Raw genomic sequence first — 27,312 nt, 5'->3', positions numbered from 1 at the left:
CATTTTCTCACAGTCCTCCAGCTTTGGAATTGGGTATGAGTCAGATTTATTTATGGCATTGACCTTCCAATAATCCACACAGAATCGTTGAGTGCCATCAGGCTTCAGAACTGACATGATTGCCAAACTCCATTCACTTTGACTTGGCTCGATGATGTCTCCTTGAAGCATCACTTCCTCTTCCTTCTGTACTTGTGTGACTGTAAGAGGATTAAGCCTGTAGTGGTGTTGTTTTATTGGAACAACATTCCCTCCTTCAGCCTCTTACACTATAGAATTAGTCCACCCTATTCTATTCCCACACATATCTTCGTTGCTGTAACAAGCTTTTGAATTTGGTCCTGAGACACAGAGCTCACTATTCTATCCGATTCTCTAAGAGTTTCCTCATTATTGAATTTATTTTGAGGCACATCAAAATCAAAAAGATTCTGATTCCTCACTCTGAGGGGCAGTAACTAAAACCTGTTTCTCTGGTTCCCTGTCCCTGTCACGGTATGGTTTCAGCATATTAACATGACATACCCAATAAAGTGTTTTTTCTATCTGGCATCTTTACCAGATAATTCACCTGACTCAACTTCTTAATCTGATCGGGAACACTAAACCTTGCTTTGAAGGGATCTCCTAACCACTGGTAACAGCACCAATACTTTATTCCCATGAGCAAACATCCAAATTTTATATTTCTTATCTGTTTCTTGCTTTATTAGATGCTGTGCCACCTTCAGCTGTTGCCTAGCTAACTCACTGACTCTGTTTAATCTTACTGTCACCTCAGACACATAATCCAACTGTGAAATCTCTGACTTTGGACCTATCAACTTTTCCTTAATTATTTTTACAGGCCTCTTATTTTGTGTCTGGATATCAACTCAAATGGAGTAAACTGAGTCGATTCATTAGGGCATCTCTAATGACAAACAATATAAATGAGATACCTTTATTCCAATCACTTGGGTAATCCTGCCAATAGCCCTCAGCATGGTCTTTAGGGCTTGATGCTATCTTTCTATTGCTCCCTGGGATTCAGGATGGTATGCACTTGATTTAAAGTGTTGGATGCCAAATTATCCATGGGCTCCTTAAATAGTTTGGCAGTAAAAGTGGGTCCTTGGTCTAACTGAATCTCCCTGGATAGGCCATAACGTGAAAAGAACTCTTCCACAATCCTTTTTGCCTTGACACTTCATAATGGAATTGCCTCCAGAAACCTGATCGACCAATCTATTATGGTTAGTATATTCTGGTTCCCACTTTTATTTTTATGGAGGGGACCTTCACAATCCAATCATAACCCTTGCGAATGGTTCTTCAGATGCAGAAATCATGCTAGTTTTATTACTGCCTGTGACTTTCCTACCATTTGGCAAGCATGACAGGTACAACAAAATTCAACCACTTCCTCGTGCAATCCAGGCCAATAGAAATACTTTTGTATCTTAGCCGAAGTCTTCCTCAATCCTATCTATAATACTTCCTGCAAGTGTGCTATGTTTGCTATATCAAACAGTGCTATGGTACACTTCCACTCATTTCTCCTCTGCAGTAACCTGCCAAGGTCTCCGTTTGTGTCTTAGGATTCTATCCTTGGATAATAACACTCAGAAATGCATTTGATTCCTTTTCGTAATAGGCTTTATGATATAGATCTCTTATTGTAACTGCAGTGATCTTTCAGAACTGAACACCTCTGCCTGATCCTCTACCTGTTTGGGTTTTACCTTTACCATTTCATCAAACAGGTGTCAGCTGACTGGACCTCAACTCCTTTGTCTTTCTCTTTGCTTTTTTTTTTCTTTTTGCTGTAACTTATGACTGTGGGATCTTGTTACCACACAGTCTGGAAAAATTCCAGGGTATTTTTCTTTTAACTCTTCAGTTCCCTGGTTTTCCTCAGGCTTCTCCACTATAAGAGGCATCACTCCCACTTTTGATCCTGCTCAGTTGTTTCTGAGAACAAAGTGTATTCCTGGAATTGACATTCCCACTTTCAGTTCCCCAGTCTTGATTGGACTTTCCAACCTGATCTTGCATGGGGAAATGCTAAATCTGTGTCTATCCTATTCCACAGATTACCACTCTCTCTCGGGTAACATTTCAGAAGGAGTACAAAGAACAAGAACAAGAACAAAGAACAAAAGAACAAAGAAAATTACAGCACAGGAACAGGCCCTTTGGCACTCCAAGCCTGCACCTATCCAGATCCTCTATCTAAACCTGTCGCCTATTTTCCAAGGAGCTGTATCCCTCTGCTCCCTGCCCTTTCATGTATCTGTTTAGATACATCTTAAATGACGCTATCGTGCCCACCTCTACCACTTCCGCTGGCAACGCATTCCAGGCACCCACCACCCTCTGCGTAAAGAACTTTCCACTCATATCTCCCTTAAACTTTTCCCCTCTCACCTTGAAATCGTGACCCCTCATCATTGAGTCCCCCACTCTGGGAAAAAGCTTCTTGCTATCCACTCTGTCTATACCTCTCATGATTTTGTAGACCTCAATCAGGTCCCCCCTCAACCGCCGTCTTTCTAATGTAAATAATCCTAAACTACTCAACCTCTCTTCATAGCTAGCACCCCCCCATACCAGGCAACATCCTGGTGAACCTCCTCTGCACCCTCTCCAAAGCATCCATATCCTTTTGGTAATGTGGGGACCAGAACTGTACGCAGTATTCCAAATGTGGTCGAACCAAAGTCCTATACAACTGTAACATGACCTGCCAACTCAATACCCTGTCCGACGAATGAAAACATGCCATATGCCTTCTTGACCACTCTATCGACCTGCGTTGCCACCTTCAGGGTACAATGGACCTGAACACCCAGATCTCTCTGTGCATCAATTTTCCCCAGGGCTTTTCCATTTACAGTATAGTTCGCTGTTGAATTGGATCTTCCAAAATGCATCACCTCGCATTTGCCTGGATTGAACTCCATCTGCCATTTCTCCGCCCAACTCTCCAATCTATCTGTATTTTGCTGCATTCTCTGACAGTCCCCTTCACTATCTGCTACTCCACCAATCTTAGTGTCATCTGCAAACTTGCTAATCAGACCATTTATACCTTCCTCCAGATCATTTATGTATATCACAAACAACAGTGGTCCCAAATGGATCCCTGTGGAACAGCACTGGTCACAGTTCTCCATTTTAAGAAACTCCCTTCCACGACAACTCTCTGTCTCCTGTTGCCCACCCAGTTCTCTATCCATCTAGCTAGTACACCCTAGACCCCATGCGACTTCACTTTCTCCATCAGCCTACCATGGGGAACCTTATCAAATGCCTTACTGAAGTCCATGTATATGACATCCACAGCCCTTCCCTCATCTATCGACTTTGTCACTTCCTCAAAGAATTCTGTCAAGTTGGTAAGACATGACCTTCCCTGCACAAAACCATGCTGCCTATCACTAATAAGCCAATTTTCTTCCAAATGTAAATAGATCCTATCCCTCAGTATCTTCTCCAGCAGCTTCCCCACCACTGACGTCAGGGTCACCGGTCTATAATTACCTGGATGATCCTTGCTACCCTTCTTAAACAAGGGGACAACGTTAGTAATTCTCCAGTCCTCCGGGACCTCACCCGTGCTCAAGGATGCTGCAAAGATATCTGTTAAGGCCCCAGCTATTTCCTCTCTCGCTTCCCTCAGTAACCTGGGATAAATTCCATCTGGACCTGGGGACTTGTCCACCCTAATGCCTTTTAGAATACCCAACACTTCCCCCCTCCTTATGCCGACTTGACCTAAAGTAATCAAACATCTATCCCTAACCTCAACATCTGTCATGTCCCTCTCCTCAGTGAATACTGATGCAAAGTACTCATTAAGAATCTCACTCATTTTCTCTGACTCCTTGCATAACTTTCCTCCTTTATCCTTGAGTGGGCGAACCCTTTCTCTAGTTACCCTCTTTCTCCTTATGTATGAATAAAAGGCTTTGGGATTTTCCTTAACCCTGTTTGCTAAAGATATTTCATGACCCCTTTTAGCCCTCTTAATTCCTCATTTCAGATTGGTCCTACTTTCCAATATTCTTCCAAAGCTTCATCTGTTTTCAGTCTCCTAGACCTTATGTATGCTTCCTTTTTCCTCTTTGCTAGTTCACATGTCATCCATGGTTCCCTAATCTTGCCCTTTCTATCCCTCATTTTCACAGGGACATGTCTGTCCTGCACTCTAATCAACCTCTCTTTAAAAGCCTCCCACATATCAAATGTGGATTTACCCTCAAACAGCTGCTCCCGATCCACATTCCCCAGCTCCTGCCAAATTTTGCTATAGTTGGCCTTCCCCCAATTCAGCATTCCTCCTTTAAGATCACTCTCGTCTTTGTCCATCAGTATTCTAAAACTTACAGAATTGTGATACTATTCCCAAAGTAATCCCCTACTGAAACTTCAGCCACCTGGCCGGGCTCATTCCCCAACACCAGGTCCAGTATGGCCCCTTCCTGAGTTGGACTATTTATATACTGCTCTAGAAAACCCTCCTGGATGCTCCTTACAAATTCTGCTCCATCTAAACCCCTAACACTAAGTGAATCCCAGTCAATGTTGGGAAAATTAAAATCTCCCATCACCACCTGTTGCTCCTACATCTTTCCATAATCTGTCTACATATTTGTACCTCTATCTCACGCTTGCTGTTGGGAGACCTGTAGTACAGCCCCAACATTGTTACTGCACCCTTCCTATTTCTGAGCTCTGCCCATATTGCCTCACTGCTCGAGTCCTCCATAGTGCCCTCCTTCAGCACAGTTGTGATATCCTCTTTGACCAGTAATGCAACTCCTCCACCCCTTTTACCTCCCTCTCCATCCCGCCTGAAGCACCTATATCCTGGGATATTTCGTTGCCAATCTTGCCATTCCCTCAACCAAGTCTCAGTAATAGCAATAACATCATACTCCCAGGTACTAATCCAAGCCCCAAGTTCATCTGCCTTAGCTACTATGCTTCTCGCGTTAAAACAAATGCACCTCAGACCACCTGTCCCTTTGCGTTCATCATCTGCTCTCTGCCTACTGTTTCCCTTAGTCACACTGACTTCATTATCTAGTTTCTTACAGGCTTTAGTTACTACCTCCTTACTGTCCACTAACCTCCTCATTTGGTTCCCATTCCCCTGCCACATTAGTTTAAACCCTCCCCAACAGCATTAGCAAAAGCAGCCCCTAGGACATTGGTTCCAGTCCTGCCCAGGTGTAGACCATCCGATTTGTAATAGTCCCACCTCCCCCAGAACCGGTCCCAATGTCCCAAAAATCTGAACCCCTCCCTCCTGCACCATCTCTCAAGCCACACATTTATCCTGCCTATTCTTTCATTTCTACTCTGACTAGCACGTGGCATTGGTAGCAATCCTGAGATACTACCTCTGAGGTCCTACTTTTTAACTTGGCTCCTAACTCCCTAAATTCTGCTTGTAGGACCTCATCCCATTTTTTAACTATATCATTGATGCCTACATGCACCACGACAGCTGGCTATTCACCCTCCCCCTACAGAATGTCCTGCAGTCTATCTGAGACATCCCTGACCCGTCCACTTGGGAGGCAACATACCATTCGGGAGTCTCGTTTTCGACCACAGAACCGCCTATCTACTCCCCTTAGAATCGAATCCCCTATGACTGTAGCCCTTTCACTCTTTTTCCCGCCCTTCTGTACAGCAGAGCCAGCCATGGTGCCATGAACCTGGCTACTGCTGCCTTCCCCTGGTGAGCCATCTCCCCTAACAGTATCCAAAACGGTATACCTGTTTTGGAGGAAGATGACCGCAGGGGACACCTGCACTGCCTTCCTGCTTTTTTTCTGCCTTTTGGTCACCCATTCCCTTTCACCCTCAGCAATCCTAATCTGCGGTGTGACCAATTTGCTGAACATGCTATCCACGACTTACTAAGCATCGCGGATGCTCCAAAGTGAGTCCATCCGCAGCTCCAGAGCTGTCATGTGGTCTAACAAGAGCTGGAGCTGGACACACTTCTTGCACGTGTAGGAGTCAGGGACATCAGCTGTGTCCCTGAGCTCCCACATTGAGCAAGAGGAGCATAATATGGGTCTGGGATCTCCTGCCATTTTTACTCTTAAGCTTAACTTAGTCCTACTGTAATATCAAATAATAGATGAATGAAATGGAAAAAAATTGTACCAAATCACTCTATTTACCAGCACATGATTTTAAAAAAAAAGAAAAACACTCGCCTTATCAACACACCAGAGTCTTTTTTTTTTGGTCAGATGAGGAGGGCGGGTGAGAGACACTACACGTGTAGTGTCTCGGGTTTAGCTACTGCCCAAATATATCAGTTCACTTACTTTCCGAGAGTGCAATTCGACCGGTCCCACTCAGCTCCGCTGCCGAAATGAAGAATGTACCTTCCCGGCAGCCCCCTGGTCCTCGCTGTCACTGCTCCCACTGCTGCTGCAAAAAAAAATGGAGTACATTTCTTTCATCTCTAGAGACTGATTAGCTCCCGTATTCTCAATATTTTTCCTTCTTTACCTCTTTCCCCCGGAGTCCCTGAGTAAACCTTACCTACAGATTTGAAATCTTTGTACAAATTGGGCACTATCTCACTCTCCAGCCAGTAACTAGGCTGTGCACTCTCCTCTAGCTCCTGAACGTCTTTCAGGATTTCCTTCACTACCTCAACTAATCCCATTGTTTAGGCATATTTTACCACATCAATCTTCAGAATGCCTTTCTTAAACAACCAGCACTGTGACTTTGTGTCCCACTCCATTACAGTGAAAACTGTGAGGCCTTTCAAGTCATTTTTACCCTCTTGGGTTTCTGTTTTCACCTGTGGTAAACTGTTCCCAGTGTGACCTACCTTTTGTTTTTCATTGAAGGATCTCCCTTTCTCCCAATTTCTATCCCTCATAGAACGAAATTGCTGTTGAAATCTAAGTTTTGATTTGTGCAATAATACATATTCATCTGCTATCTCCACATCTTTTCTTACTTCGGTAACTTTCTGTTCCTTGATATGAGTTCTTATGATCTCAGGAAGTGAGTTTTGATGCTCCTCCAGCAGAATGATCTCTTTAAGGTCCTCATGTCTTTTGAATCTTTCATGCTCTCTCCCATCTATTGAAGCTGCTTTGTTAAATTCTTTCGAATTCGACAGAACTGGTTCCTTCATCATGTTTCTGAACCATTGTCTATAGGCTTCTGGTACCAATTCATAGGGACTCAAATAGCCTGTTTAACATCTTTATAATTTCCTGACACCTCATCTGACAGTGATGCAAGCACCTCACCAGCCCTGCCTACCAACTTGGTCTGAAGTAACATGACCCACACAGTCTCTGGCCAGTTCATCTGCCAAGCCAGTTTCTCAAAGGAAATGAAAAATGCTTCTGCATATTTTTCATTGACTTTTGGTAATGTTTGGATGTATTTGTGTATTTGGCTACTGGGCTGTTGGCTATAATGAGTTTGCTCATCCTTGCTTCTCTCTTGTACTTTTCGTTCTGCCATTTGAAGTCTTTTTGCTTCAGGTTCCAACTTCATGTTTTCCAACTCGAATATTCTTTCACCTTCTCTGTCTCTTTTTCTTTCTTCTCTCTCTCCCTCTCACTCTTTTTCTCTCTCTTCTCTCTTCCTTTTTGCTCAGCGAAGAATCTTCTCTCCTTTTCTTTATTGTCTACCATGGATCTTCTTTCCCTTTCTTTCTCTTCTAACTCCAATTGTCTCATTTTCAATTTAATTGTCTCAAATTCTGTTTCACTTTGCTGAAACTCTGATATGCTTAAGTGCTTGACCAATCATTTACAATTTCAGCTTTCTTTTATCCTTAGTTAAACCCAAACCTCGCCTGTTTGCTCAGTGTAAAATTATATCCTTGCTTTGTCATTCTAAACTTTCTTGACAAATTTAGGAATCATCTTCAAACCCCAGAGCCTCTTTAGCAATGTTATAAGCCATTTTCCTCACCTTTGATTTAAACAACCACAAGTGACCAAACGTAAACAGATTTTTCTTACCTAAGTTTTATTCAAAGATCTAGGACACTAATCCCCAAGTCTGTTTAAATCTTTTCAGATCCATTCAGATCCCGCATGTGATCCTGGACTTGAGCCCCCAAATCTGTTAGCAATTGGGAAAGATCGAACACCTCTGATAATCAAATTGATATGCAAGCCCCAATCTGTTAGGATGAAAGTAGAAGTTCTCTTCTAATAATTAAATCCAAAAATCCCAGAGAAACTTGCCTTGCCCCTCATAACCTATTAAAAAGTGATTAAAGGAAAGAATATCCCTGATCTCCATTTTCATAAGAAACAAATACCAATTTGTTTATTTAACCCATCTATGAACAAACTAATTGAAATACTAGCAATCCAAACAATTTCCCCCAAGTACTAACTATTTCCTAACAGAACTAAATTCTATTGGAATGCTGTTCGAATAAGCACAAATCCGATTTATATAAATCCCGTTAATAAGAAAACAATAAATTAAACCTTAATTTCTCTAAACTTGCACAGACTGTGTCTTCTGGAAATCTCTACTGCAAATACCTTTCTTCTGCCAAGTTTACTGTTAGAAGGTTTCTCTGCAATTTTGTCAGTGAGGTCTTTAATGTGAACCGCCGTGGTACTTTTGATGTTTTATTTTTCAGAGACCTTACAGAGTTTGTGAGAGCCAGGCTTAAATGTCTTTTCACTGCAGCTGAACATTGGCTCACTCTTTCAGATGTCAGATGGCAGTTGGCTGTCTGCCGATTTTCAACAAACACTTTCTTAAATATCACTGATAATGCAACAAATTCTCACAACATGATTAGGTTCAGGCTGTCAACACCATCAGTTTCTAAAATCAATTGGCTTTGAATCACTGAGTGTATGGTTTAAATTATTTGGCCAAATTTAGCCTCCTCATGAAAACATCAAAACAAACCTAAGGTATCCGTCAGCAAAGCCAATTGTTACATGTTTCCATTTTAGAACTGTGTCTGTACTATTCCCCATCTGCTCATAGACCTCTTCTCTGTTTAACTCTAAACTGAAAACACTTCACCCCTTAAAGGAACCACACTCTGCCTTTCAATTCACAATTAGTCTACCCAGCTTTGTAACAATGCCCTCTGAACTCCTTCACTCAGTGCACTGACCAATAAAGACAAGCATTCCAAATGCCACCTTCTCCATCCTGTCTAGTTGCAACTCCTCTTTCAATGAACGCTGCCCTTGTTCTTAGCCCTTTGGAGGGATTGAAGGGTATGGGGAGAAAACAGGAACAGGCTTGAGTTGTCGATCTATAAAATATCTACCTTTCATCCGTGCCTCACCCACCTCTATCTTTCTTTTTCTTTCTTGTGCAAACACTGACTGGTTCTCTTCCCTGAAGGAGATTTTGAAACCAAATTGGTTCATATGATAATTCAGCAGTTTCTCCCTCAGGGTCTCTCCACAAATGACCAGATTAATTGCTCTCAATTTCACAACCTGTGTGTTCTTCTGGTTTCTCCGAATAAATTTGTTTTCTGTTTGAAAGATTGATATGCAATTATATGCGTCAAATGAAACCACATCCAGAATCAACAGCCACTCTGTTTATCCTAACCTAGTTATCTCAGGATTTTGAACACTGAAGGAGAAAGCATCATTCACACTGGGAAGAAACACGCATTGTCTGTATGTGGAAGAGTCTGTGAAGATTTATCTGAAATGTTCAAACACCAGCGTAGTCACACTGGGGAGAGACTGTGGAAATGTGGGGATTGTAGGAAGGGATTTCTGTACCCATCCCAGCTCAAAACTCATGAACGCAGTCACACCGGGGAGAAGCCGTTCGCCTGCTCTGATTGTGGGATGGGATTCACTCAGTCATCCAGCCTGCGGATCCACCAGCGAGTTCACACTGGGGAGAGACCATTCACTTGCTCAGTGTGTGGGAAAGCATTTGCTCAGTCAGCCAGCCTGCGGATACACCAGCGAGTTCACACTGGAGAGAGACCATTCACCTGCTCTGATTGTGGAAAGGGATTCACTCTGTCATCCCACCTGCGGGTACACCAGCGATTTCACGCTGGAGAGAGACCATTCACCTGCTCAGTGTGCGGGAAAGCATTCCCTCAATCATCCAGCCTGCAGATACACCGGCGAGTTCACACTGGAGAGAGACCATTCACTTGCTGTGACTGTGGGAAGGGATTCACTTCATCATCCAGTTTGCAGAAACACCAGCGAGTTCACACTGGGGAGAGACCATTCACTTGTTCTGAATGTGGAAAAGCATTCAATTGCTCATCTAAACTGCTGATACACCAGCGAATTCACACTGGGGAGAAACCGCTCACTTGGTCAGATTGTGGGAAAGCATTCACTCAGTCAACCATCCTGCTAATACATCAGCGAATTCACAGGAAAGAGAAACCATTCACCTGCTCCAATTATGGGAAGGGCTTTACTCAGTCATCCAACCTGCTGAAACACCAGCGAGTTCATAGTGGGGAGAAACATTCAGTCAGTCAAATTAACTGCTGATACACCAGCCTATTTACTTTATGGAGAGATTGTTCACTTGTCCTGTATGTGGAAAGAGATTTCAAACTGTTAACACACCAGTGAAATGACACTGGATAGATCCTGTTCACCTGTGTTCATGTAAAAGGTCTTGCTGTTTGCTAAGACACCAGCAAATTCAAAAAGAATCACAGGTGAAGGGTTTTGCTTTTACTCACACGCCAAAGAATGAGCCTTGGTCATTGGCCATTTGTATTGATGTTAGAAAACCCTGCTCTATTAAACGTGCTGATATGGTGGATTAAATATTGAGACAATTGTGTATCTGTAGGATACGTTTGAAAATAATCACCATGTTATTGTATATATCTACATATTTCTGCTGCATAAAGACTGTTTACATGCATATTGTTTGTGACATGATTTTGTGGCTCATCAGGCTTGGTTAAACAACCATGATTCTCCAGTAACTGTCAGTGTTGCATTTTGATACGATTGTTATCTATATCCAAGCCATGCTTACCAGCCCTATTTCTAATGATGTTTGTAAGCACCAAAGTGTTGTTTACCTATTTGGGATAAAAATAATGCAAATCAGCTTTTAAAACAAACTGAGTTGCACCAAGTCTTTATCTTATCTCTAAGGCACTTAGAATTAGACAATCGGTGCCCTTCACAAGAGCAGCTGGGAGAAGGTGCATCCAGAGTGAGGTATAGCTGAAATGCTGGAAATTTGGCAAGGGGATGGCATCCGGAGATAATGTCCAAAAGGTAAGAAGAAAAGAGAAGAATCAACAAGTGAGTCAGGAAGGCCTTGATATTACAGGCCAGTTCAGGTACAAGAGAGCTTGACATAGTTGAATGGCTTGATTTTAATGCTGCGAGTTTGATGAACAAGGCAGATGAGTTGATGATGCAAGTTAAAAATTGTTTATGATGATGACATTTCTGTTACTGAGACATGGTTGAAAGAGAGACAAGATTGTAATTCAACACCCCAGGATACAGGGTCTTCATGCGAGACAGCAAAGGAGGCAAAAGAAGAGGAGGTGTCGTAGTTGTGTTTAGATAATTTATAACAGCAATAAGGAGAGGTGCGATCTTAGAAAACTCCTTAAATAAACCCCTATGTGTATAACAAGTAGAGCTGGGAAGGAGGCAACTTTGACGGAAGTGTAAAAGTAATGGCGTCATGACAGTGGGGGATTTCAACTTCCCCAACATTGACTGTGGTTGTCACAGTGTGAAAAGTTTTGAGGAACTTTTAAAATAGATCCGGAACAGCTTTTGAAGCCAATAAGTAAAAGTCCAAACAAGGAAGGGAGAGGTTCTAGACTTAACTTTGGGTAAGAAAAGTGGACAAGTGGTTGAAGTATCAGTCGGGGGAGCATTTTGCAGACAGTTGTCACAAGCAAATTTGAGTTTTTTTTTTAAAAGAGTTATGGAAAAGGACCAGGATGGACCACAAATTAAAGTTCTAAATTGATTTTAATAAGACCAGATATGATTTGGCCAGAGTGCACAGGGAGCAGATACTTTCAGGTAAATGTGGAAGAGGAAACTTAAATGGGGAGATAAGGGGAGCTGTAAGGGTAACATGAATTGACACAGCCAGGTTAAATAAAGGAAAATGCTCAAATGTTTTACATGTACATGAATGAGTAAAGGGTAATAGGGGAAAGAGTAAGGCCCATTAAGGACCACAGCAGTAATTCATTTGTGGAATCAGATAACGTAGGCCTGGTTCTAAATGAATACGTGGTGTCAGTGTTCATGAGGCAGAGCCAGTGCAGGGAGAAGGTCTGTAATAGAATTTCAAGAAATTAGCATAGAGAGAGAGAGAGAGGAAGTTTTGAGTCATCTGAGGGACAGAATTAATTTACATTTGAGAGGCAGGGATTAATTGAGAACTCAGTGTGGCTGTGTGTAGTGTAGATCATGTATTATTAACTTGATTGAATTTTTTGAGGTGGTGATGAAGGTGATCGATGAGTGCAGAACAGTGGATGTTGTCTACATCAAATTTAGGGCTTTCGACAGGATCCCTCATTGTAGGCTCATCCAGACAACTAAGATGCATGGGATCCATGGTGACTTGGCTGCATGGATTCTGAATCAGCTTGTCCATTGAAAGCAGAGAATAGTTGTGGAAGGGTGTTTTTCAGGCTGGAGGTCCATGATTAGTGGTGTTCCACAGGGATCTGTACTGGGACCTCTGCTATATATATATATGAAATAAATGACTTGGTGAGTTAATAAATTTGCATATGATACAAAGATCAGTGGACTTTTGGATAGTGTACAAGGTTGTCAGAGGATGCAGTTGGATATAGATCAGTTGCAGATTTGGGTGGAGAAATGGCAGATGGTGTTTAATCTGTATAAGATTGAGTTGCTGCACTTTGGGAGATCAAATGTGAAGGAAAAGCATACAGTTAATGGCAGGACCCTGAACAGCATTGACGTACAGAGGGATCATGGGGTTCACGGATGTCAGCGTGCATTCTACAAAACAGAATTACGTGTGCAACCATCATCAAGTATCATGCCAGAACAGATCTCAGTCACACACAGGTGATACATGTTGTGGTCTCTCTCTCTTCTCTTTCTCATTCTCTCTCTCTCTATCTCTCTCTCGCTCTCTCTCTGAATGGATCTCAGTTTTTGAATCACATTACTAAATTCTGAGATTAAAGGCCAAGGTTCTAATTGGCTGCCCACCTGCCTATTTGTCACAAAGACATTCAAAGACTGAAGAGATTATCATATATTAGCCCCCACTCCAAAAGAAAAACTAAAAGTAACCTCCAGGAGATATTTCATAAAATAAAAACAAAACAGCAGAATTGATATAAGAGCTTTGTTCCAAACGACACCTTTTTTTAAAAGTGATTCTGTTCATATTACTGCTGTTATTCCTTGAAAACTCAGTAAGAGTCATAAAATCTTGCATGGTAAAAGTTCATTTGGCCCATCATGCACCTGCCAGCTGTTTGAAGGCTACATGTTTAGTTCCCTCACCTCACCCCACTATGTGTCCTGCAAATTTTCCACCTTGTGTTTTTAAGAAATTTCCTTTTGTAAGTTAATAGTGAACCTACATCAATCAGCTATGCAGCTCATTCTAGATTCCGCAACTCACTGAGTAGCTAATGAACCTCCCAGCACTCCTCTACTTACACTGCCAATTGCAATAATTCTGCGCCCTCTGGTTACTGAGGCCTGACAAGAGCAAAACAGTGCTGGAAAAGGAAGAAATATTTCTTGATTTGAGCGGCAGGAGAGGTGAGAGCATGAGCCAGGGGGCAGCTGGGAAGGTAAGGTTTCCTTATGAAAATTTGCATCGTGAGTCAGAGGCCTTGATTTGAGTGGCGGGAGAGGTGAGACTGCGAGCCAGGAAGTGAACTATTATATTCGGGCATTGGCTAAACCCAAAACACTACAAGTGTAGTGTCTCCCACCCATCCTCCTCCTCTAAACAAAAAATAAGACTGTGTGGAGGGTCAGAAAGGTAATCTTTTTTTCTTTATTCTTTTGGCAATCTAGAGTAGAGGGAGTGGAAGCTAGGGCAGTTGTATCATCCTCTTGTAGGATGTGGGAGGTAAGGGTCACTACTAGAGTCCCTTCTGACTTCACCTGCAAGAAGTGCACCCAACTCCAGCTCCTCACAGACCGCATTAGGGAACTGGAGCTGGAACTGGATGAACTCCAGATCATTTGGCAGGCTGAGGGGGTGATACATAGAAGTTATAGGGAGGTTGTCACACCAAAGTTACAGGACAATGGTAGCTGGGTGACTGTCAGGAAGGGGAAAGGGAATAGGCAGACAGTGCAGCAATCCCCTGTGACCGTTCCCCTCAATAGTAAGTATAACACTTTAGATACTGTTGGGGGTGATGACTTACTGGGGAAAGCTGTAGCGGCCAGGACTCTGACACTGAGCCTGAGCCTGTGACTCAGAAGGGAAGGGGGAGCGACAGTGATAGGAGATTCAATGGTGGGGGGAACAGACAGGAGATTCTGTGGTACTGAGCAAGACTGCCAGATGGTATGTTGCCTCCCGGGTGCCAGGGTCAGGGATGTCTCAGATCAAGTTGGCAGGATTCTTAAGGGGGAGGGAGAACAACCAGAAGCAGTGGTACACATCGGTACCATTGACACAGCTTGGAAACGAGATGAGGACCTGAAAAAGTGAATATAGGGAATTAAGATGGAATGTAAAAGCCACGATGAGCAGAGTAGTAATCTCAGGATTGCTACCAGTGCCACGGCTAGCGAGGCCAGGAATAGACAGCAAGTGCAGCTGAACATGTGGCTACAGAGCTGGTGTAGGAGGGAGGGCTTCAGCTATGTGGATAATTAGGATACCTTCTGGGGAAGGTGGGACCTGTACAAGAAGGACGGTGGAGTTGTGGACAGCGTGGAGGGCTGTTGTAGTTTGCAATGGGATATTGACAGGATGCAGAACTGTCAAAGAAGTAGCAGATGGAATTCAATCTAGAAAAGTGTGAAGTGATTCATTTTGGAAGGTCGAATTTGAATGCAGAACACAGGGTTAATGGCAGGATTCTTGGCAGTGTAGAGGAACAAAGGGATCTTGGGGTCCATGCCCATAGATCCCTCAAAGTTGCTACCCAAGTTGATAGGATTGTAAAGAAGGCGTATGCTGTGCCGTCTTTCATTGGCAGGGGAATTGGGAGCAGCACGGTGGCACAGTGGTTAGCACTGCTGCCTCACAGCGCCAGGGACCTGGGTTTGATTCCACCCTCGGACGACTGTCTGTGTGGAGTTTGCACATTCTCCTCATGTCTGCGTGGGTTTCCTCCAGGTGCTCCGATTTCCTCCCACAGTCCAAAGATGTGCAGGTTAGGTGGATTGGTTATGCTAAATTGCCCATAGTGTTCAGGGATGTGTAGATTAGGGGGATGGGTCTGGGTGGGATGCTCTGAGTTTCGGTGTGGACTTGTTGGGCTGAAGGGCCTGTTTCCATGCTGTAGGGATTCTATGAGTTTAAGATCCGCAGTTTATGCTGCAGCTCTATAAAACCCTGGTTAGACAACACTTGGAATATTGTGTTCAGTTCTGGTTGCCTCATTATAGGAAGGGTGCAGAAGCTTTAGAGAGGGTGCAGAGGAGATTTACCAGGATGCTGCCTGGACTGGAGGGCAGGTCTTATGAGGAAAGTTTGAAGGAGCGAGGGCTTTTTTTCTTTGGAGTGAAGAACGATGAACAGTGACTTGATAGCAGTGTACAAGATAATGAGAGGCATCAATAGAATGGATAGCCAGACTTTTCTCCCATGGTGGAAATGACTATAACGAGGGGGCATACTTTTAAGGTGATTGGAGGAAGGTATAGGGGAGATGTCAGAGGTAGGTTGCTTACACAGAGACTGGTGGGTGTGTGGAATGTGCTGCCGGCAGTGATAGTGGAGTCAGATACTTTTAAACGGCTCTTGGACAGACACATGGAGGATAGTTAAATGTAAGGTGTGCATGGTAGTTTGATCTTAGTCGGATAATAGATCGGCACAACATCGTTGGCCGAAGGGCCAGTACTGTGCTCTACTGTTCTATGTTCCATGTTTATTTCAGAAGAATCATGAGGGGTATGGATTGGATAAATAGACAAAGTCTTTTCCTTGGTGTGGGGGAATCCAAAACTAGAGTCCATAGGTTTAAGGTGAGGGGGGAGGATTTAAAAGGGACCTAAGCAGCAACTTTTTCACGCAGAGTGTTGTACGTGTATGGAATCAGCTGCCAGAGGAAGTGGTGGAGGCTGGTACAATCATAACATTTAAAAGGCATCTGGATGGGGAAAAAAATGGGAAGGGTTTAGAGGGATATAGGCCAAATGCTGGCACGTGGGACGAGGTATATTTAGGATATCTGGTCGGCATGGACGAGTTGTATTGAATGGTCTGTTTCCGTTCTGTATATCTCCATGACTCTCAGTCCATTGCTCCCCGAAAGTGACCATGTATGTCAATACGATGGTAAAGAATGTGTATTGCATACTTGTATTTATTGTTTGGGGAACTGAGTACAAGAGTCAGGATGCCATGTTGCATCATTATAAGACTTTGGTTAGGGCACACAGTATAGTGCATTCAGTTCTGCGCGCCATGTTACCGAAAGTGTGTTTACCAGAATGCTGTCTGGATTAGAGGGCACGAACAATGAGGAGAGGCTATAAAAAAACTCGTGCGTTTTCCCTGGAGTGGTGGATGCTGAGAGGACGCTTGATGAAGTCTATATAATTATAAGATGCATAGATAAGATTGACCATCAGAATCTTTTTTTCCAGAGTTGAAATGTCTAAAACCACGGAGCATAAATTTAAGGTGAGGGGAGGGGGCGGGGGAGTGGAGTTCAAAGGAAATGTGACGGGCAAACATTTTTACACAGAGAGTGGAAGGAGTGGAGAACGTGTTGCCAACGTGGTGGAAGCAGAAATGATAGAGACCTTTAATAGCATTTTAAATAAGCATATGAATGTGGAGGAAATGGAGTGATATGAAACAAAGGCAAGCAGAAGATGTTTACTTTGGCGTCATGTTTGGCAAAAAGTTGTGGGCTGAAGTGTCCGTTCCTGTGCTGTATAGTTTTTGCTGTCAGTATTCATATTTTTTAAGGGGACATTAAGTCTAACAAACTTGATTCATTTTTTTTTAGTTAGGCGTCCAGGTGTTTCCATCAGAGCATTACGTTTTATGTCGTCTCTTTGGACGTCATCATGGCTTTTGAAAAGGCTCTGCATGGGAGACTGGTAACAAAGGTAAGGACCCATGGAATCCATTAAAATTTGGCAGATTAGATCCATAATTCGCTGAGTGGTAGGAAGTAGAACAGAAGTATGGTTAGTAAGTTTGCGGATAACACCAAAATTGCAGTGGACATCAAAGAAGGTTACCTTAGTACAACGGGACCTTGATCAGATGGGCCGATGGGCCAAGGAGTGGAACATGGAGTTTAATTTAGAAAAAAAAAATGAGTTGCTGCATTTTGTAAAGGCAAATCTGGGCAGGAGTTATACACTTAATGGTAAGGTCCTAGCGAGTGTGGCTCAACAAAAGAGAATTAGGAGTGCAGGTTTATAGTTCCTTGAAAGTGGAGTAATAGGAAGTTAAATTGTGAAGAAGGCGTTTGGGATGCTTGCCTTTATTGGTTAGTGCATTGAGTATAGGAGTTAGCAGGTCATGTTGTGACTGTTGATTAGACCACTGTTAGAATACTGCGTGCAATTCTGATCTCCCTGCTATAGGAATGATATTGTGAAACTTGAAAGAGTTCAGAAAAAATTTACAAGGATGTTGCCGGGGAAGGAGTGTTTGAGCTACAGGAGCAGGCTGAATAGGCCAGGGAGGTTGAGGAATGGTTTTGCAGTAATTTATAAAATAATGAGGGGCATGGATAGGGTAAATAGACAAGGCCTTTTTCCCACAATGGAAGAGTCCAAATCTAGACAGCATGAGTTTAAGGTGATAGGGGAACGATTTAAAAGGGAGATAAGTCGCATCTTTTTCACACGGAGGGTCATGCATGTATGGAATGATTTGTCAGAGGAAGTGATGGAGGCTGGTATAATTGCAACATTCAAAAGACGTCTGGATGGGTATATGAGCAGGAGGGGCTAAGAGGGATATAGCCCAAACGTTGGCAAATGGGACGAGATCTTTTTAAGGATATCAGGTTGCCATGGACGAGTTGACTGAAGGGTCCATTTCTGTGCTGTACATTTCTTTGACTCTATTTTCAAGTGTTTTTTTTCCACTGGATGGCTGCGTCCAGTGGATTTCCATAGTAGTTATTGTTGGTCCGTGGCTTCTTATGGTTTATAAAACTAATTTAGACTTGCATGTCGGAGAGCTAATCGTGAATTAGCAGATTATACAAAAATAGTGGTTGGTAGATTGTGAGGAGGGCAGACTTAGCTTATAGGAGAGTATGGACAAGCTGGTCAGCCGGGCTGATCAGTGGTTAATGGAATTCCATTTTGATAAGTGAGAAGTGACATATTTGAACAGGGAAATTGGTCATTGCATTCCGCTGTTAAACAAAAGGTTGCTGGTTCATGGACCAGCCAGGGATGGAAGCCGATTTCTTTCTTCCATCAGCATACTCCATGACACAATCCTGATTGTCAGTGGAATTTCGCCAAATGTTACTCATTCCACAGTTATACCTCAAAGACAGTCTCTAATGCATTGTGCTGCAAATTATGAAGAAAATTGAATTTTTGCTTTAATTCCTAATTAATTTACTGCTCCTTGAGTCCTGACTATCTTATTTCATCCAACATGTTTGTGCAGTTGCAAATACATTCTGCTTTGCTCGAAAAAACCTGACCCCAGTTTAAAACATAGACAGATTCTAAGCAAGACCTCACACCTAGAATGCATTTTCTGACCTGAGGTTTCACCACTTATATATATTGATAAAACCATTAATTATATTGGGACAATGATTTCAGAGGAATCTGGATTTTGTATCGCAATCAGTATACTTCCTCACCAATTAAAGATTCAACAGGAGACGACCAGTTTTTGGGTGTTTACCTTTCTGCTTATAATTCTGCGTCTTATGCACTCTCTCGCTCATTATGTCTGAGGAAGGAGCTGAACTCCGAAAGCTTTTGTTTTCAAGTAAACCTGTTGGACTATAAACTGGTGTGGTGTGATTTTTGATCTTGTCCACCCCAGCCCAACACCAACATCTCCACATCTCACAGACACGCCAGAGATTTGTTTAGGTCCCGACTGGGTGGTAGGTTCCCCTCTCTGAAGGATAATCGTGAACCAGTTCAAGTTTTGCAACACCCTGGCAGCTTTCATAGTCATTTTCTCCTCCTGGTAGCCTCATAAACGACCGGACTCATTCATCTGAATTTCATAACTCTCCTTTATGTTTTTTTTTATGAGTTCTGTCTCTCACATTCATCTTTTTCCCTTTGAAATCACAGAGTATAAATAAAGGGAGGATTTTCAGTTGGGGAAACTCAAACCAGACATTACATCAGTATCTGACGGACACAACCAATTTATCGCAACCGGGAGAAAGCACCCCGCAGAGCACAGAGAAACTGTACATGTAATCTATGTGTAGGCAAGTCTACAGGCGACAATCTGACTTGTCAGAACATACATGCAGTCTCAGTGAGGAGAAGCTGTGGAAATGTACCGACTGTGGGAAGTGATTAAATCTTCAGCGCATACAAAGTGGGGGGAAGCTATTCACCTGTTCCGAATGTGAGAAACGATTCACTGTCTCCTGAAATCTGCAGACACACCACCGCATTCATGCTGGGGAGAGGCTGTTCACTTGCTCCGAGTGTGGTAAGGAATTCAATACACGTCCAACCTGTTGTCACACCAAAGAGTTCACACTGGGGAGAGGCCATTCAGCTGCTCCCAGTATGGAAAAGGATTTGCTCTGTCATCCCGTTTGTGGAGACACCAGCAGTTTCACACTTTTCAATGCCCAGAATGCGGGAAGTGCTGAAAAAGTTCTTTGAACTGATGTCCCATCAACGTACTCACACCAACGAGAGACCATTCTAGTGCTATCACTATGAGATGGGTTTCAGACGATCGTCAGAGCTCTCTGCTCACCAGCGAACTCACACTGAACACAGTGCTTTGAGTGTGGGAAGGATTCAATCATAAATGCACCCTGAAACAGTGGAGCTCTCATACTGTGGACAGACCATTGACTCGCTAGTGGAAAGGGATTCATTTGTTCATTGCACCTCCTGACACAAAGGCGGGTCCACACTGAGCACAGGCCATTCACCTGCTCCGAGTCTGAGATAAGATTCATGGAGTCATCCCACCTGTTGAGATAGCAGAGAGTTCATCAGCATCTGCAGTTATAACCAGAACTAAACGCTATACGTTGGAATCTGCTTCTAGTGATGTTGACAAACTTCTGCCCAGTTATAAGTGTTAATCATCTGAATAAATTTCAAATGCACCAGCTTTGTGTTAATTGTCAGTGTGTTGAGCCTTGGTAGTATTTCTAACAAAAGAGAGTTTCTTTTAATAGCTATCCCTATACTCTACCCACCCCAACTGCCTCTTCTAATCCATCCTCACCTCAGACTGCAAGTGCAAGGAGCTCACTGTGCTTCTTTGTCACTGAGATTGAGAAAATGTTCTCTCCCTTCCACTTTGCCACCAGGGAGGGCTCTTGTGGAAAGTGGTATTGTCCTTACCTCGCGACCAGGAGGCCGGATTCAGGTCGAACGTTCTTCAGAGGTGAGTAATAACATCTCTGAAAAGGCTGATTAGAAAGTACTCACAAGGCACCAGGCCATAATGTCTTACATGTGGCCTTGCCTGAGCTTCAAAATAGAATCCCACCCTCGTGCCTCTCCTGTCAGACTCTCCCATTGCTTAGTTTATCCAGGAGACGCTCCTGTTTCTCCATTGATCCTGTCCTCACTAAACTGTCCATTCCTCAGTTTCCCCAAACTGATCCATTTATAATCCCAATGGTCCACTCCTCTAGCCCCACCCACTCTCTTGTATTGGCCAATAGCTGCCGTTAATCTGGGGCATGCGTTGTACGTGTGGATACCAGCGTGCAGGAACTGTGTTAACTAACTTGAAGGATGCGTCGTACAGCTAAGTGCCAAAGAGAGGCTGTAGGTGTCTGGATTTTTTTTTTGCCATTGGCAGCTCCCTTCCTCCATGAACAGGACCCCATCCTGGAGCATAGAGTGGAATATGTGAAGATGTGAGTGCGGAATATAAATAAGAGGTTCCAGAAGTCAATGACACTCTCGTCAGGAAGGAATTCCTGGGAGGTTGGCGTGCAGGACTCACCGACACCGGGTAGAGACCCCAGAACACGGATCAGACTCTTTGATTCTTAGTCTGCAGACAAGAGCTTCAGAACAAAATCCAGAAAAAGGAGAGGAACGGAATGAAGGACAAAACTGTGTCTGGAGGAATGTAGAGAGAAAGAGATTGTGTAAGACTGGGACTAACAGATTTGGGGGAAAAAGAAGGAAACGTGATCCATTTCAAGCTACAGTTTTCTGTTATGAATTTCCAATCTGCATTGACAGTGTCGACTTTTGTTTACTTTGTGGTACGATACCGAAGGGGTGTATTTGCTGCTCTGAAACTCAAATCGAGCTTCCTCTCCAGATCTGTCAGTTATTTAATTCATCCCGACCTGAACATCATCGTCCTTTGAAGGAGGAAGGAAATGTAGTTCATTATGTCTGTGGACAAATATTTCAAATTGCAATGTGATTGAAAATATATTGAGACACACGTACACCCAAGTGCATATTAGTGTCGTGACTGCGGAAAGAGATTTAAGTATTTCGTTGTTTGATCAAATATAGTGCATTGCCGAGGAGCAATTAAGCCACATATTCATTTTGTATAAGGACAAGCCTTCAATTGATCATCCAACATGGAAAGACAAAGGACACCTGCACAACGGAGAAACATGGAAATATAGGGAATGTGGTAAAGGATTTGATTATCGAAATTGGCTTGACATCCATTGGAGCAGTCATGTCGGCTCGAGAACCATTGAAAGATTGTGGAAATTTGATGATTGCAGTGTAGGATTCAATTATCCATCACAACTGGAAATCCATCGATGTCGTCACGTCTGGCCCAGCACCGCAGAGATACCATGGAAATTTTAGGACTGTGAGAAAGGATTGTATTATTCTTGCCAGCTGGAAATCCATCGAGGCAGTCACACTGTGAGACACCTTTCACCAGTTCCGTGTCTGGGAAAGGATTTAGAAAGTCAACCTGCCTCGTGTCACACCAGAAAGTTCACACTGGGGAGAGGCCGTTCAATTGCTCTCTTTGTGTAAAGGGATTCACTCGGTCATTCCCTCTCGTGACACACCAGTGAATTCAGACTGAGGAAATGCCGTTCAGCTGTCCTTTCTGTAGAAAATGGTTCAGGTCTTCCTCCGAACACAATGCACATAAACTGGTTCACACAGGGGAGAGACCAATCACCTCTTCCGCGTGTGAGAGGGGATTCAGTAAATCTTCCTTCCTCAAAGAACACCAATGCCCTCTCACTGGAGGTGGAGGATCCAGTCGTTGTGGTCCATGCCGGAACAAACATCATAGGCAAGAATAGGAACGAGGACCTGTTCAGAGATTATCAGGAGCTAGGAACTAAATTAAAGAACAGGTCCTCAAGGGTTATAATCTCCGGATTACTGCCCGAGCCACGTGCTAATTGGTATACATACATGAGAATAAGGGAAGTAAACACATGGCTAAAAGAGTGGTGAGGGAAAGAGGGGTTCCTTTTCATGGGGCACTGACATCAATATTGGAACAGGAGGGATCTGTCTCCACCTGAATTGAGCTGGGACCAAAGTCCTTGCGAAAAGGGTAAATAGGCTGGTCAACAGGACTTTAAACTAGAAAGTAGGGGGTGTGGGGAAGAGAATAGTGAAATGTGCCCCAGTGGGAAACAAAGCAGAATGTTAAAATCTGTATTGGTGGATTCAGCTACGTGGAAAAAAAAATGAGAGAAATGACAGGGAAGGAGAACTCAGGAGAGGTTATTAAAGTCTCCAGCACAGACACAAATAGGACAGAATGTTTGCAAAGGGCTAGAAATCAGACTTCAAGCACACTGGCTAAATGAATGATAATGAGAAGAGGGATGGTTAATACAGGAATGAAGGTGTTATATCTGAATGCACGCAGTATAAGGAATAAGGTAAATGAGCTTGTGGCGCAGATTGAAATTGCCAGGTATGACGTGGTGTGCATCACGGAGACGTGGCTTCAAGGGGATCAGGACTGGGAAATGAATATCCAAGGATATACATCCTATCGAAAAGGTAGGCAGGTGGGCAAGAGGGTGGGTTTTCCTTATCAGTAAGAAATGAAATTAAATCAATAGATAGAAACGAAGTAGGGTCTGATGGTGTAGAATCTGTGTGGGTAGAATTAAGGAACAGCAAACATAGTTGGAGTTGTGTACAGGCCTCCAAACAGTAGTCAGGAGCTGGGGCACAAGATACACCAGGAGATAGAAGAGGTGTGTAAGAAAGGCAAAGTCACAGTGATCATGGGGGATTTCAATGTGCAGATGGACTGGGAAAATAATGTTGATAGTGGATTGCAAGAAAAGGAGTTTGTGGTTTGTCTGCGAGATGGCTTTTTGGAGCAGCTTGTGGTGGAGCCCACAAGGGAACAGGCAATACTGGATTTAGTGTTGTGCAATGAGGCAGACTTGATAAGTGAACTTAAGGTGAAGGAACCCTGAGGATGCAGTGATCATAATATGATATAATTTACGCTGCAATTTGAGAGAGAGAAGATAGAATCAAAGGTAACAGTATTACAGCTGAATAAAGGACACTACAGAGGTATGAGGAAAAAACTGGACAGATTTGACTGGAAGAGGAGCCAAGCAGGAAAGACAGTGGAACAGCAATGGAAGGAGTTTCCTGGAGTAATTCTGGAGACACAGCAAAAATGCATCCCTCGGAAAAATAGGCAAGTTATAGGAAGGATGAGGCAACCATGGCTGACTAAGGAAGTCAGGGATAGCATAAAGGCAAAAGAGAAAGCATGCAATGTGGCGAAGGACAGTGGGAAACCAAAGGATTGGGAAGCTTTCAAAGACTAACAGACGCCAACAAATAAAGAAATAAGGAGGGAGAAGATTAAATATGAGGGTAAGCTAGCCAGTAGTATAGATGAAGACTATCAGAGTTTCTTTAGATGTACAAAGGGCAAAAGACAGGCAAAAGTGGACACTGGACCACTGGAAAATGACTCTGGAGAGATAGTACTGAGGAACAATGAAATGGCTGAGGAACTGAATAATTATTTCGCGTTAGTCTTCACGGTGGAAGAGGGGGCAGAGCTGAGTATGGTGGCCATCACTAAGGAAAAGATGCTAGTAAAATTGACTGGCCTGAAGGTGGATAATTAACCTGAACCAGGTGGACTATACCCCAGAGTTCTAAAGGAGATAGGTGAAGAGATAATGGAAACGTTAGTGGTAATCTTTCAGGAATCGCTCGAGTCAGGGAGGATCCCAAAGGACTGGAAAATCGCTAATGCGGCACCCCTGCTTCAAAAGGGAGTAAGGCAAAAGACAGAAAATTACAGGCTGATTAGCATAACCTCGGTCGTGGGTATGATTTTGGAGTCCATTGTGAAAGATGAGATTTCTGAATATTTGGAAGTATATGGTAAAATAGGGCAAAGTCAGCATGGTTTCATCAAGCAGAGGTCATGCCTGACAATTGTGCAGGAATTCTTTGACCAAGTAACGAGCAGGGTAGACCAAGGAGAGCCAATGGATGTTATCTACCTGCACTTCAAGAAGGCCTTTGACAAGGTGCCACACAGGAGGTTGCTGAGTAAGATAAAGGCCCATAGTGTTAGAGGCAAGGTGCTAGCATGGATAGAAGATTGTCTATCTGGAAGAAAGCAGAAAATGGGGATGAAAGGGTATTTCTCACAATGGCAGCCGATGACAAGTGATGTTCTGCAATGGTCATTGTTGGGACCACAACTTTTTACTTTATACATTAATCATCTAGATGAAAGAACTGTGGCATTCAGCCTGAGTTTGCAGACGATACAAAGATAGGTGGAGGGACAGGTAGTATTGAAGAGGTGGGGAGACTGCAGAAGGATTTGGACAGATTCAGAGAGTGGATAAAGAAGTGGCAGATGGAGCACAACGTGGGAAAGTGTGACGTCATGCACTTGGGTCAGAAGAATAAAAGCATGGACTATTTTCTAAATGCGGAGAAAATTCAGAAGTTTGCAGTGCAAAGAGACTTGGGATTTCTAGCCCAGGATTCTTTCAAGGTAAACTTGCATGTTGAGTCAGTAGTCAGAAAAGCAAATGCAATATTGGCTTTTATTTTGAGCAGACTTGAATATAAAAGCTGGGATGTACTACTGAGGATTTATAAGGCCCTGGTCAGGCCACATTTGGAGTATTGCATGCAGTTTTGGGCCCCATATCTCAGGAAGGATGTATTGGCCCTGGAAAAGGTTCAGAGGAGGTTCACAAGAATGGTTCCAGGAATGAGAAGCTTAACATATGAGGAACGTTTGAGGGCTCTGGGAATATACTCATTGGAGTTTAGAAGGATGAGGGGGAACTTAATTGAAACTTACAGAATACAGAATGACCTGGACAGAGTGGATGTTGGGAAGATGCTTCCATTGGTAGGAGAGACTAGGACCCGAGGGCACAGCCTTATGGTAAAGGGAAGACCTTTTAGAAAAGTGATAAGGAGAAACTTCTTCAGCTAGAAATTGGTGATTCTATGGAATTCACTGCCACAGAAGGCTGTGGAGGCCAGATCATTAAGTACATTTAAGACTGAGATAGATAGGTTTTTGATTATCAAGGGGATCAAAGGTTACAGGGAGAAAGTGGGAGAATGGGGTTGAGGAACGTATCAGCCATGATTGAATGGCGGAGCAGACTCGATGGGCCGAATGGCCTAATTTCTGCTCCTATGTTTTATGGCCTTATGGTCTTACAAGAGACGGTACAGACCGTGACAGAAGAAATGAGAGATGTTTGGGTGAACAGTGACCTGTTCCCTGAAGTTGGCAGGGCAGGTGAATAAGGTGGTAAAAATGAAATATGGTAGCTTTCCTTCAGATGCGGATTACAGAGCACAAATGGAATTGTGGTCTTTGTAATCCTGTTAAAATGACACTCGACAGTTTGGCGAGACTGTCAGTTAGGATCTGAAGACGGATGTGAGTGGTATCACTGAAACAATAAAGGATCATGAAATGACAGAAGGCAAAGGAAAAGTTTTGATCAGGCTCATTCACATCTCCTTCTGTGTATTTGACCAGGTGGATACAGAAACTTCGGAAGGAGAATGACTAGCCACACAGTGCTGGAAAGGATGCTAATATCAGAGGTAAGAAGTGATGTTGTACTGCCACAAATCTACTTGATTAGTGCTTTAATTCGACAAATGCCATGATTCACCTGACAAGGTAAATCGTCCTCAAGGACTATTGACCTCCGTGTCTCAAAAGGAAAAAAAAACAAATCTGTTCGTGTTTCATGTCAGATAGAGTACAGACGACAAGTAGAAGGACATTTTGCTCTCTGATGGCTCTTCATTGTTTTACAGGACATGAACACTAGCAACAAGATGCAGAATCTGCGCAGCATTCCTTCACCTCTGTGGATAAGGCTAGATCCCTGGGGGTAAGTGTCTCCCATAACAGCTCCCAGTACAGTCCACCAGAGTTGTTGCGTCCTTTTGGAATATGCGGAGCTTCATATTTAACAAGTCAGCATAGGCAAGCTCGAACAGCTGACAAAGGCACTCACAAAGGCAGTCACTTCCACTCAGAAGACTATGGGAAAACGAAATAATGTTCAGCTTCAATTGCTGACATGTATCTGCAGCCAACAGCACGACCGTAGGTGTGGCGGCAATGAATACCAGGCACAGCTTAGTTCACAGCACGGGCATTATGGAATCCACCAGAAAAATTGAAGTTACTAGTCTGCCTCGATTGAGGATGAGGCATGATGGCTGATGCTGATCTTTTCAACAATCCTCACAGTCCAACAACCTTTAATTTGAATAATCTATCTGATCCATTTGGTGCTCAATGCAACCCTATAGCTCAGTAAATGCTCTATAGACCAATGTTAATACTTCGTGTAAGAGTACAAAATGGCATACAACTGGGCACTAATCATAGATTCATGCAGATTCATACTATACAGAGGAGGCCTTCTGCCCACAGAGTCTGTGCAACCAAAATTACTCTTAAGCTACATTGGCCATACTTTCCAGGAGTAGA

The 27,312-nt window shown here is 43.2% G+C and overlaps 1 protein-coding gene across 1 annotated transcript in view; it reads left to right on the top strand.

The window, feature by feature from the left end:
• LOC109922143 (zinc finger protein 420-like) overlaps window positions 1-10,514 on the top strand; it is a 60,359-nt gene extending 49,845 nt beyond the window's left edge. The window contains exon 6 of the mRNA XM_048619066.1: window positions 9,596-10,514. Within this exon, the coding sequence (XP_048475023.1) occupies window positions 9,596-10,514 (919 nt within the window). The remainder of the gene's footprint in view (window positions 1-9,595) is intronic.
• The last annotated feature ends 16,798 nt before the right edge of the window (window positions 10,515-27,312 follow it).

Source organism: Rhincodon typus, chromosome 42 (genome assembly GCF_021869965.1).
Source record: "Rhincodon typus isolate 14 chromosome 42, sRhiTyp1.1, whole genome shotgun sequence".
NCBI classification, from domain to species: domain Eukaryota; kingdom Metazoa; phylum Chordata; class Chondrichthyes; order Orectolobiformes; family Rhincodontidae; genus Rhincodon; species Rhincodon typus.
Note: the sequence above shows the minus strand (reverse complement) of the source record. Positions and strands in the feature narration are given on the sequence as shown.